At 38.3% G+C, this 13,272-nt stretch overlaps 1 protein-coding gene and 1 long non-coding RNA gene across 3 annotated transcripts in view; one reads left to right on the forward strand and one right to left on the reverse strand.

The window, feature by feature from the left end:
• Positions 1–13,272, forward strand: part of LOC309606206 — a 404,244-nt gene that overhangs the window by 261,507 nt on the left and 129,465 nt on the right. The gene's annotated exons all lie outside the window — the stretch shown is intronic.
• SLN (sarcolipin) lies at positions 2,831–7,166 on the reverse strand. Of its 2 annotated transcripts, none has more exons than XM_082342995.1 (2): positions 7,038–7,166; positions 2,831–3,454 (listed from the first exon to the last, which is right to left on the reverse strand). In XM_082342995.1, exon 2 carries the CDS (start codon positions 3,373–3,375, stop codon positions 3,280–3,282), a length of 96 nt encoding a protein of 31 aa, XP_082199121.1. In that variant the 5' UTR covers positions 3,376–3,454; positions 7,038–7,166; the 3' UTR covers positions 2,831–3,279. The 2 variants fall into 2 exon arrangements, with proteins under 2 accessions (XP_082199121.1, XP_082199122.1); XM_082342996.1 differs by lacking the exon at positions 7,038–7,166 and adding an exon at positions 6,595–6,654.

The raw sequence follows: 13,272 nt of genomic DNA on the forward strand, positions 1-13,272 counted from the left end.
CCAGTGGTTGGAGAGGTACTCTATGCTTCAGCTAGCATATACTCTCAACCTCCTGAATTTGTCATACTCCCTGACCTTTAGATCTTTATTCATGCTGTTGGCTCTACCTGGAATCTCCTCCAACAACACTTTATCCCAAAGAACTTATGTTATAATAATCCCAAAGAACTTATGCTGTAATAACCACCTGTTCATATATGTCTCCCCCACTAAATCATATGCTACATGAGAATGGGGCTTGTCTGTCTCATTCTCCATTTTATCCCTAGTGTCTAGTACAATATACAACACGTAGTTTCACATAAGCTGAATGAATGAATGAACTAAAGAGAAAGAAGCTAGGTTGGATCAAGCCTATGAGCTAGAACATTAACAACCAGAATTCAATGCTTTGGTTCCAGAGGAGAACTAGCATCTTATTTGGGGCTAACTGGACAGTTTATGAGTGACTAGGGCCAACACTGAGGTAGTACTGTGATGATTCAGGGAACCCCAGGTCCCAGGGAAGATTTGAAAACTACAAATAGATGAAAAAAGAATTTAAAAATTCTTTAAAAATTTAAAAATTTAAATTTAAAAGAATTTAAAGAATTTTAAAATTCTTTAAAAATTTAAAAATAAAAATTTTAAATTTAAAAATTTAAAAATTTTCTTTTTTTTTTTTTTTTTTGTCTTCTTGGGTAGTTTTATTAAAACATGCTTGTAAATCATGATACATAAAAAGGGACTGGTAAGTGAGAATGGAATTTAACTATAATGACTAGGACTCCTGAACATGGGAGAAATTAGGCAAAATTACTAGCCCCAGCTAAAGGATGTCCTATCTCTTCAAAAGTGACCCATAATGTGGTCTACAAATGGGTCCTATCAGTAGACCCAATTATATGAAGATTGGGAGAGAAAAGCAGGTGAGGACGGACAAGCAAAGAGAAATTGCATAGGGAATTACAACTGTTACCTTTATCTAACTAGGTTGATATTTTGGAATGCTAAAGAATGTGATGGTAAAAGCTTATAATCAAATGGTTTGGAGATCTGTAGTGAAACATGGTTTGTATGCAGTCCCCAAAAGAAATTAAGATGGTACTTTGTCATCCTAGCTTCACTACTTACACCTGGTTAGTGAGGCCTATGATCCTCAGTTCCCACCTCTGCTAAATGGCATAATGTATGGAAAGTGCCTAGTTCAGGGCTTCATATACAGTAGGCTCAGTAAATGGTACCTGTTGTAAATGCTGGCACCAAGACTCAGACTTAGGGGTAGGGAATGTTGTCACTTGGTTTGTCCATTCCCCTCCCCACCACCACACACACACCTTCGCAAACACATTCACAAACGTTGGTAGATTTTCTGAGTTTTTCTTTAAGTAAGAAAAAGACTAGTAACTCTCTACCAAAGGGCCTGGAGCCATGTAGGCATGCTGCACACTAAAACATTAACAATTGCACAACCATATGTGTAGTCTGACTCTGAAATTAGGAACATGACATTGATGAACATACACTGCTATTTCCCAAATTTGGTGGGAACCCATCGAAATAATGACACTTTTTCCTTTATATCAGGGTTCTTTACCTTGGCTGCACATTAGAATCATCTGGAGTCCTTCTAAAAACAAATAATACTCAGATTCAACCCCAGAACAATTACATTAGAAACTCCTGGAAATAGGGCTCAAGCTTGGGTCATTTTCTAAAGGTTCTAGGTGATTCTAATGTGCTAATCCCACAATTCTAATCTGTTAAGTCTGTGGAGACCACAGACTATAGCATCGGCATCACTAAGGAGCTTGTTTAAAATGCAAGGTCTCAGGCCTCAGTCCAGACTGTATCAGAATCCAAACTGAATTAGAATCTGCATTTAAAAGGGGCTTCCCAGTGATTCATAATCACATCAAAGTATGGGAAGTACTGGTAGGTATCAGTGATCCTCACCTCTGGCTACACAATATAGTTATCTAAAGGACTTTTGAAAAATTCAGATTCTTGGGTTCTACCCCCTGAGATTTTTATTTAATTGGTCTGAGGAGGACTCAGAATAAATATTTTGAAAAATCACCCCTGACTACATAAACTGTGCTGCCAGGGATGAGAATCACAATGCTAAGTAGGCAATGGCAGTGATAGGCTAAATTCAGCAAGGAATGCCTTTATGAGAGGTGCTATGAAAAATGAGGTTTAACAATATTCCCTTTCTCCATGGTTACCTCGGAATTGGCACAGGGAACAAATGTGATCTGTCTAGTGTGGGGTATTCTAGTAACATGTTTAAGAAATGTCTATTTCACGTCTCTTCCATAAACATGTATGTTGTACTTTTTATTCTCTCTTTGTTATAACTGTAGTTTATTAGTAACTAGCTCTATTTGCATAATGACAATAACCAAACTGGAATATGCTACTCTTAGAGACATGACTCATGTTCTAGTTTTACTCAGTGACAAGTAATTTTAAACATTTATATTAAAGCAAACATGGAGATATTACAGGGTAAAATATACATTTTTTTGTGAATTTTAATAAAACACAAGGCCTCAAAGAAATTTTGTGCTTTTAGTGGACATTTCAGGCTGTGCTACAGACCTCCGAGTAGAATGGATTTATTTTCCCTCTGCCCTTGGGACTAGTTCAGAGGGAAAGTTTGAGGAGCACTGAATCAATGGAATTATTTGAAATATGACACTCAATTGACTTGGTTTCAAATCCTCAGCAGTTGGAGGATCTTGGCTTATCTCAAATGCTAGAAATACTGTAATATTTGTCACTTCAATCCCAGCCAAGGGTCAAATGCAGTATCACAAATAGAAGGTAAAATAAATTCTAAAAGTCATTTTTTGGGGTCGACAACTTTATTCACATGATAGTTATAGGGGCTGACAAAGACTTCCTTTAACATTTCTTTCTTCTGGCAGTTGATTTAGAGTTTGGTTGCTGAGTGTGGGATGAAGGGATGTGTGGTGAAACACACCAGGGGCTTGTTAGAATTCTATGTCATCACGAATCCAGTTTACTTTTAACCTTGTGGCTTGTCTGACACATTTGCAGTAAGAGTTGGGGAATAAATCTAATGCTCCCTGACAAACACTTGGCAGCCATTGAGAGCAGCATCTTTAGAGATCACACAATCAATACTAACACTGGAGGCAGCCCAAATATTGTGCGAGCAGGTCAGAAGTGTCGTGGGGTGCCAGAAAAGGTATCCCATGACAGCAGTGGGATCTCAGTGCATACAGAAGACAGCTCTGGAGTGTTGCAGTCAATTGCAGGAGCTGTGGTATCTCAGTACTGATAGGTTCTGACAAGGAGCCATATAAGGATAACTGTAATCAGGACAACGGTGAAGTTGAGACACAGCTCCCTGGTGGATCGTTCCATTCTCAGAGCAGCTTGGTGAGAACTGAAGGCAGACTTCTGAAGGCACACAAAAGACCTCCTGCTTGTCCTTACCTCCTAACTGAAAGTAACAAAGAAAACATAAGAAATTAGTGAGCATTCTTTCCTCAAAGGAAACAGAAGCATTATGGAAGAGGAACGTGTTGGCTGAATTGTGTCCACCCTAAATTCACATGTTGAAATCCTAACCCCCAGTATCTTGGAATCTGACTATAAATTTTTTATTTTTTTATTGAGGAATGTGACTATATTTGAAGATAGTGTCTTTCAAGAGGTAATTAAGCTAAAATGAGGTCATTAAGAGGGGTCCTAATCCAATATGACTGGTGTCCTTAAAAGAAGAAGAGATTAGGACACAGACATGTACAGAGCGAAGACCATGTGAAGACACAGGGAGAAGATGGTCATATGCAAGCCAAGGAGAGAGGCCCCAGAAGAAATCAGCACTGCCAATACTTTAATCTCAGATTTCTAGCCTCCAGACTGTCTTTGGACTAGAGCTGTTACTCTTCCCTGTGTCTCCAGCCTCCCACCGACCCTACAGATTTTGGACTTGCCAGCCTCCACAATCACATGAGCCAATTATATCACACACACACACACACACATGCACACACACACCCTATTGGTTCTGTTTCTCTGAAGAACCCTGACTTATACAGAGAGCCTGGCTTTTTTTTCTTATGTCACAAAAACCAACATAGTCCTCATTATATTGTTGCTTTGACAAAATAAAAAATATTACATTTTTCTCTCTCCAATTTCTGCGTGTGTGTGTGTGTCTGTGTGTGTGCTTGCTTTGCTAACTTAGAGCACCAGCAAGCAAGGTCACCAAAACAGAAAAAGTGTTGTGGTTTAGTATTGTTCTTGCTTTGAATTACATATAGAAGTAGGATACCATAATTTTTCAGGTTTCAGGCTGACCTATCTTTGTGTAACCCTGTGAAAGCATGAACTAGTTCAACAGCTGCTTGCCCTCTTTAAAAAGCCCTGCATTGAGCACAGAGCTTACTGGTGTCAACCAAAAGTCCCTCACATAACAGGCACTCAGTCCAAAGAGCAAGTGTAAACCCCATGGGTACTTCTATTTCAACAAGGGCTTGTGCCAGCTATTTTTAGTCAAGTCCAGGATGTGCCTATATTGTAAACACTTCAAAAAGCAAGGGTGGTATCTTTATAGTCTGTACAGGTAGTACATGCAGGAAACCATACTTTGAGAACATAAAATTATTGCCTCCAGTGATGTGGCATAATTGACACTGTGTATATGCAAACCAAATGAAATTAAAGATTAAAGATAAAATTTTAAATATTTAGGACAAAAGTCTACTATGGAGTGAAAAAGTTTAGGGGGAAAGAGCGTTTTGTTTATTTGCTAAGAGTGGAAGTTCAGGGGGCAAGAAGTGTTGTTAGCAAGATTTTGGCCTGAATGGTATTTTTAACCATCTAACCTGACTGAATTATTAATTGTAATTACTGTATTTGTTATATTATTAGTGTACCAAATTATTAATTGTATAAACCAGCTGAATAATCCTTTTTCATATCATGTAATTGTTGGTATAACAACACAAGTTCAAATAAGATGATATCAACCAGTAGGTTGTTGAATCTTGGTTTAAAATATGACCAATGATAACGGATTTATGTTTCATTTTCCTTTTAATTCTTACTTATATTTTTGCCCTCCATGTGAAGGACATAGTAAATTTCCAATGAAAATCTTTACAAAGATTTGTTTGAAGGAGAAAGTAAACAGAAGAAAATGAAGTATAAAGGAAGTAGAGAGAATGTGTAAGAATGTACACAAGAGCAGAAGGGAATAGGAAGGTAAGGAGCTTAGAGGTAAAGGAATCTAAAGACTCTAAAGCAGATTCTTCCTTATGAATTTATTAATAAAATTGAACCCTGATTCAAACACAAATTTGTTTGGGTAAGTTCTGAAGAAATACAGAGATATGCAAAAAATATGCATCCCTATTTATAATGATCAAAACAACCCAATTCAGGGAGGGCAAAATAACCATCTCACCAAATCTTATTAGATTAAAGCTCTTAAGTAAAAGGAATCATGGATAGTGGCCCAACAAGAACATACTCAGAAAATGTTTCTGAAAGTTGTCCACAGCTTTGTTAATGTGACCTTCACAACAACTCTGTGACCTTCACAACTCAGGCAAGTTTTGTTTTGATTTTTCTCTCTCCCAAGATTATAGCTTTTAGAGAGATGTTAAGTTGTTTCTGTAATGGTACATAGGAAGTTACAGGCAGAACTAGAACTGGCAGACTGGAAATAGTTGCTGGAATTGTGGTTACTCCGTAGGAGTGATTACATGAATGAGTTATTACTGCAAATAACTGTCCTGGCTAGTGTAACTTTTCGACCTTTGGGAAAACAATTTGACATTTTTTTATTAGGGTTGATAATGCTCATTCCCTTTTATCTAGCTATTTCACTTCTACTCTAGAAACTCAAGCACATATATACCTGGATACAAGAATGTTCATAGCAACATTTTCATATTATTCCTAAGCTGGAAAAAACTCAAATGTTCATCAGCAATAGAATGGATGTGAATTGTGGTATAGTCATACACTGGAATGCTATAGAGCAAAGAAAATATATGAACTACAGCAACACATAATAAGATGGGTGGATTTCACAAACATAACTATTGGGCAAAAGAAGAATTTACAAAAAGAAACACAGAATGTGATTCTATTTCTACAAAGCCCAAAACAGGGAACTTAATTATATTGTTTAGGAATGCAGAGATGATAAAACTATAAAGAAAAGCATGGATAAGATTATCTCAACAATTAAGATGATGATTACCTATGGTGGGGCAAAAGGGGAAGGTGATGAAGAATGGACTTCTGGGGTGCTCCAATGATCTATTTCTTGGCCTGGGTGATATTTATACAGGTGTTGCCTTAAAATGATTGTTCAAACAGTATGTATTAGGCATTTTTCACAATTTTTTCAATAGTCTCTGAATTGACAGGCTACCCATAACACTTATTTATTTCCTATGGTTTACCTCTTACTATTTCTTGCACTTTGATGGTGGACGTAAACATTTGTTTTTTTATGTATATTTTTAAAATAATAAAACACAGCATTAAGATGAGAATTTCTAATGAATCCAATTCAATCAACACATATGCTAACTGTAGGGGGTGGACTCTACTTTCACTCACATTTATACCAAAGTTAGGTAAAACCTCAGATCAGTAATCTTCCATTTTTCTGCTGTTAACCTGCAAAGACAATTTTGGCTTCATTTTGAATCTTTCCTGAAGTCAAGATCACACTATATGATCTAAAGTGATTGCCATATGGCGAAATAAAAAACTCTGAATAAATTGCTTGACATTGACTTTCTTTGAATGGAGACTTTGAAAAGATGGAAGACATACTTTATGATATGGAAAAAAAATTTAATTAGAAGGGAGAAAATGCATAACATAAGGTGAAAAAAGGAAAACAAGAATCAATAATATTCACTTTCTACTTTAAGAAATACTGTGTACAATAGGCATTGCCTATTTTATTAAGAAATGTAAATATTCCTCTGCTTTTCTCATTTGCAACTTGTACACATATACACACTGTATGCTAAGCTTAAAAATCCTGTTGTTACCTGAACAGGGTCAAGGACACACCGGGCTGCAGTAGGCTTCTCCTCTCTCTCTCTCCAACTTGGGATCCAACTCCTGCTCGTGTCCCAGGCTGTCTGGACTCCTGGGCTCTGGGCAGGGCCTAAAGTAGTCTGAGGGAGGTGGCAATCACTGTGATGTCACTTATGAAACATCTTGAAGGAACAACCTCCAAAGGTTGGAGGCTATTTGTGTTTAGGGGGCCATGGAAATGTGTTGACTAAGGCTCTTCCTTTGGCTGCCAATTTGTATTAAAAGCCCAGGGACTTAAAATCTTTTCTTTCCAGTTGACTTTTGGTACAAATGATGTAGGTTTTAAACTCATCTTTTACATCTTCATGAGTATCTCTAACATGTTTAAAACATCATAAACCGAGAGTGACAGACTAATATTAACAAATCTTTGCTGCATTTGGCTGCCCCCCCACCCCCACTCAGCATATGAGGGTGTAAAAATGTGACTTCATTTAACCACCCATATTTTCAGCTTTTTGAAGCGTGAAGAATTCTCTGCTTTGCACATGCACACCCCAAACCACACACACGCACCAGAATTCAACAGGCATATTTTACCTCCTTCAAAATTGACTTTAGTCCAAGTGGTGAAAGCTATCTCCCCAGTCACCTGTTCCACATAACTTTCCAGCTAAGCTGTATGTTGCAAGTTACACATTAATATACAGTTTCATCTGAAACAGCTGTGGAAGCCATGGTATATATATCTCTGTCAATATACTAATACAGCAGTAAACCCATACTGCAAAATTCAGTCATTTGGATAGATAGGGGGTAGCAGGAGAACTGGTCAAAACTAGTGAAAAACATGAGTTATAGGATATACCTGAAAGAAATAAAACTGTATAACTTTCAAATATAAACATTAACTAAAACTAGACTACTAAAATGAGTTTGTAATCAACTTTTCAGGTGTCTGGAGGTAAATGGAGCCTCTGAAGTGTTTAACTGAACTTGAAAACCTATCAATTAAACATGACCTTAGCAACTGTGCTTGTTCATCAGATTCTTTCTTTACAGATAATAGAACAAGCTTCCCCTCCGAATTCCCAGTTAGGGTCAATCAAAATAATACATTCCCAGAAGACATAAACAAAATTCCCTATTTAGTTGTGTTCATAGCCAAACCTTTCCCCATCATTTCTCATGCACTAGAAATATTACTAAAGGAAAGAATTTCCATTTCATTTCTTCATTTTGATATAAACCTAATGATGTGGAATCTTAATATAACATTCTGTTGTCACATGCCTTGTAAAGAGACAGCTTGCTGAAGTGACAGGTAGTATATAGTAATTATAGTGCAGTCAAACACTGGCAAATTCCTTGAATGTAGTCAGATTTCTGTCTTTTGCTTCCAAGCACTTGCCAGATTGTCTCAAATGCTAGGAATATTTTCCTACTCACTAAGCCACACCCATCCCTTTTTTAACCACTCAAAATTATTTTTTGTCCAATTAAAAAGTTATATATATATTGCAAAAAATTTGAAAATGTAAAAGTATAAAGAAAATTTAATATCACCACCCAAAAGGAAGAAAAAACCTTTATATTACTTTTTATTCATATTTGAGGTTGCATAGACACAATCTCAAATTCACAAGATATTTTTGGTAAAAGAATCTGATTCTTGAAAAACCTTTACCTTTTTTAATTCTTATAGAATCAAATTACTTGTACTGTACCATGTGTTGGTATTGAATTTATGGGACAAGCATTTATTTTGTATATGTTGGAATAGGAATTAACTCTACAATATTTAAAATGTTAAATACAATGGGGAAATGTTAACATATCACAAAACAGCTCACCAATACTGTCAGTTTAGTTGAATTGGTAAATTTCAATGACCAATGAAATGTAACCTGAAAGATAAATCCATGAGTCAGTTTAGTTGTTTGTTTGGTTGTCCCATTTAAGTTTATCTAGCATTATACCAGGGACTGTTGTGCCCGGTGCATTGATAAATTCCCAGATAGAGACTTCAGAAACTTCTTGACATTAGTGGTTTATTCTGTGATATCATAAGAGAGTGGGATAACACTGAGAATTTAGCTGGTTGTCAGTCTGACATAACCCTCTCCTGAAGAATATGCAAGCCACCCAAAGTCATATGACAACTATTCAAAGGCCTAAGGTAGAGTTTAACCTTGAGGATCTGCAAGTCCATTAAAACAAACAAACAAAAAAACTCACTACCAAAGAAAATTTGTCTCTTTAAATTAACTTAATTCTGCTGGTATTTTCTTTTCTGTGAGCAATTCCCATGACTTAACATTCCATATCAACTTTCAAGGTGCTGCTCTTCCCATCAGCAGGAGAGCACACTAAATTACTAATCTTTGATATTATTTCTATGCCTATTAATCCAGTATTTAGCCAAAGGCCTTTTGTTAAGAAAACAACATTCACATTGACATTGGTATATAAGTGCTAACTGACATTTATCTCCTCCCACCCCGTATGGTATATACATTCTTAATTGTAAAATATTATACCCTTTGAAAATCAATGGTGAGTTCTTATGCCTGATTAAGAGCTAAACCAACTTGTTTAATTTATTCCTAATTTCCATCCAGCTTTTTACTTTGGGAAGCAAAAAGTGAAGACCTCATGTCAGTCCATGAATTCAACAAGTTTCTGACACAATGGGAGAATTCAGTAAGGCCTTGATGAAAGGCGATAAGCTCTTAGCACATCACAGTAATGAGTATGATGATTATGGTGCCTCTCTCACCTTCACATCTTCACGTACTACTGGTCATGCAGCTGCACAGAAACAGCTTTCTGCTATTCTCTGTCATTATCCTAAACACATGAGTACAAACCCAGAGAAAGAGGAAACCATATTTCTTTTTTTTTTGGCTGCGTTGGGTCTTCGTTGCTGTGCGGGCTTTCTCTAGTTGCAATGAGCGGGGGACTAGTCTTCGTTATGGTGCGTGGGCTTCTCATTGCAGTGGCTTCTCTTGTTGCGGAGCACGGGCTCGAGGCGCGCGGGCTTCAGTAGTTGTGTGGCACGTGGGCTCTAGAGCACAGGCTCAGTAACTGTGGTATACGGGCTTAGTTGCTGGGCATGTGGGATCTTCCTGGACCAGGGATCAAACCCATATCCCCTGCACTGGCAGGCGGAGTCTTTTTTTTTTTTTTAAGTCTGGATTTAAAAAAAAATAAATTTATTTATTTTTGGCTGTGTTGGGTCTTTTTTGCTGCACTTGGGCTTTCTCTAGTTGTGGTGAGCAGGGGCAACTCTTTGTTGCAGTGCGCGTGCTTCTCATTATGGTGGCTTCTCTTGTTGCAGAGCACGGACTCTAGGCGCACGGGCTTCAGTAGTTGTGGTGCATGGGCTCAGTAGTTGTGGCTCACGGGCTCTAGAGCGCAGGCTCAGTAGGTGTGGTGCACGGGCTTAGTTGCTCCACGGCATGTGAGATCTTCCCGGACCAGGGCTTGAACCCGTGTCCCCTGCCTTGGCAGGTGGATTCTTAACCACTGCACCACCAGGGAAGTCTCAAAGCCATATTTCTTGAAGCTCTTGCCATGTCTTTGAAAAATTAATGATTATTATTTGTATTTTTAACCACTTGTGGCACATGTGTGATTTCTGTCTCACTAACTGAATTTTAATTTCAAAGGCAGGGATAGTTTCCTGTATTTCTTTTATTTCTCTAACTGTGCATCAAACTGGTGAAGAATCATAATAGATGCTCTAGAATATATAGCAAGGGGCTCAGTTTGAGCCTCCATCACATCACATCTCCTAATGAGATCCGGACATGTCTGAGCATGCCAGGAAAACCTGAGTAGGGGAAATTGAGGTCAGCATCAAATCTACTTGTAAAAGGACCTAGAAGCCACCTGGGAGAGAAAACTCCTCTGAAGGGAAGTGATCAAGAAGATACATGTGGTTCAGCAACAGGGAGAATAGTTAGTTATTTCACTAGCACATAACAAATTCACTGTGTTAGTCTAGGTCCTGTGAGAAGCAAGATGCCAAGATGGGACTAAATGTGCAAAAGAAAAATGTATTGGGGGAAATGCCTGTGAGAGAAAATATGAAGAGATTAGGGAAACTGAGACAGTTATCAAACAGCAAGAGAAAGAGGGGAAAAAACAAAGAGAGGTTGGGTAGAAGCATCTTAGACTATAATTCAGTTCCAAGGAAAGTTTGACACTTGCTGTTAGGAAACCTCAAATCAAAGTCATCTGTCAGAGGTGACTGATGTCTCTCAGGATGCCAACCTTCATATTACTCCCATGCTCAGTTCTTGACTGAAAGCAGCCAGGGAAGCATGACCTCTGTGCAAACGTGATTATGATTTCAGAGCACAGCACCTGGAGTCCACCTCAATTATGTTTCAGTCACATGTGAGAGACACATTCTATGGCCACCATACTCACATACTACCCACCCTACTCCCCTACAGCTTGATGTCTGGGTCCTAGGGGAAGAGAGAGTTGTGGATAAAAACTCTATAACTTGTGACAATTAACCTCAACAGTGTAGAACACTGAAAGGGACAGAGAGTTTCTCCCTCTACCTGTGCAATCTCTTGGACCTCAGTGCATCCATGGAACCAGCAAAGTAATGTTCTTCCATTGAAGTGTCATGGAGCCTAGCAGAAGCAGAAATACTGATCAAGACTTCCTTGCAGTTTATATTAAGCTGTGCAGGCCTTAGGTGCAGATGGCAGCAGAGAAGAGCTTGAGCTAAAGGGCAAGAAAATGGCAGACAGTATGCAGTAGCCAACAGTATGTGTTCATGAGCACATGTCAACCACACCCTAAAGCTGCTAGAAATAATAGGAGAAACATTACAGGGGCATGCAGTCTTGCATAATAAGTGGGAGCAAGAGCCAGAAAAATACGTATTAGTCCAGTTTATAATAACCCATTTAAGTCCTGGATTGGTGAGGTGACACCTGTTAACATCATTCAACTTGGAATCAATTAAATTCCTCTTTTCTGGAACAAGTATATTTCTGCTCTATAATAAGATTCTGCAAGCAAACAGCTTTCTCTCTGCCCATTAAACATAGCTGCCTAAGGGGAAAAAAAAAAGGAGCAGCCAAAAATGTGTTTACTACTAGGCTAATACCACCTGCCCTCAAAACACACCCAGATTTCAAATTGGTTTTGTTATTTTTCTGATGGAAAATAAAAATTCAGCAGTATTTTGATGTGCTGTTACTGAAAAGTTCAGGGATATTCTAGCCAGACACACCCACTTGAAACATTCTGTTCCTTAGTGAATTTGATCAAGAGTATTTTCACTGAATCTCTCTTGAGAATCTGTCAGTCGGAATAACACAATTGCAGTTTCAGTAAGAATAATATAGATCAGACAAAATTGCTTGTTTTTCTCTGTGAATAAGTTCATTTGACTTTAGCCTTTGGCTATTAAAGCAGAGAGAATAGAGTCGTGAAGAATCATGAAAATCTCTCTCTGCTCTCTGTGAAGGTAATGAGAAAACAAAAGTGCCTAGTTGCAGTAATGTAGAAGATTAGCTGGATGCAAGATACAGGCTAGGTTTCCTTTCGGATGAGGGATATGCTCTCTCTGAGGGTAATTGGGCACTTGTTCTACAGCCAGGGAGTAACCTAACCTTTTACACTTTTACAGTAAGTGAATGTAGAGTTGCCAGGGCCTAGTATCCTGGGAATTTGGGCAGCTTATCTGGGAAAGATGGTTCAGGCCTACTCTCTTTAGCTTGTATTTTGTTGCTTCTTGCTCCCATTTGCCAGTGTAGAACAGAAAAGGAGGTCCCCACACTTCAGGCCAATTATATCTGTGTCTTCATGGGGGTAAACATTTTGTGCTAACAAACTAACCTTTTCTTCTTCTATTGTATCTCTCTTTTGCTAGATGTTACAGCACTCACCAGGCACTTACATGTCAACCACTCCTACCGAGTACCAACACAAGCACAAGACATGCCTGTGCTACCTTCTTTATGACCAATCGCATCTGCCAAGAGCCACCACTGCTTGCCTTGGGTATTAACCTTGCCTATAAGACACCTTTCCTCTGCAGCCGCCTCTGCTGAGTACCACAGCTATTGACTATTGAAGGTAACAAACTTACAATTACTTCCAGAGCAAAATGAGGCATTGGAGTGAGGAAATGTGTCTCTTCCTATGTGTTACAACCTGTTGAGGAATACCAAAGGAATATTTCCTCACTCTCACTCCAGTATCTTCCCAGACATA

The sequence above is a fragment of the Balaenoptera borealis genome, assembly GCF_965194805.1.
Source record: "Balaenoptera borealis genome assembly, chromosome: 11".
In the NCBI taxonomy this organism is placed as follows: domain Eukaryota; kingdom Metazoa; phylum Chordata; class Mammalia; order Artiodactyla; family Balaenopteridae; genus Balaenoptera; species Balaenoptera borealis.

What these genes read in the sequence shown, in the direction of transcription:
- SLN (XM_082342995.1), bottom strand. Translation starts at nt 3,375, where the DNA reads ATGGAACGATCCACCAGGGAGCTGTGTCTCAACTTCACCGTTGTCCTG.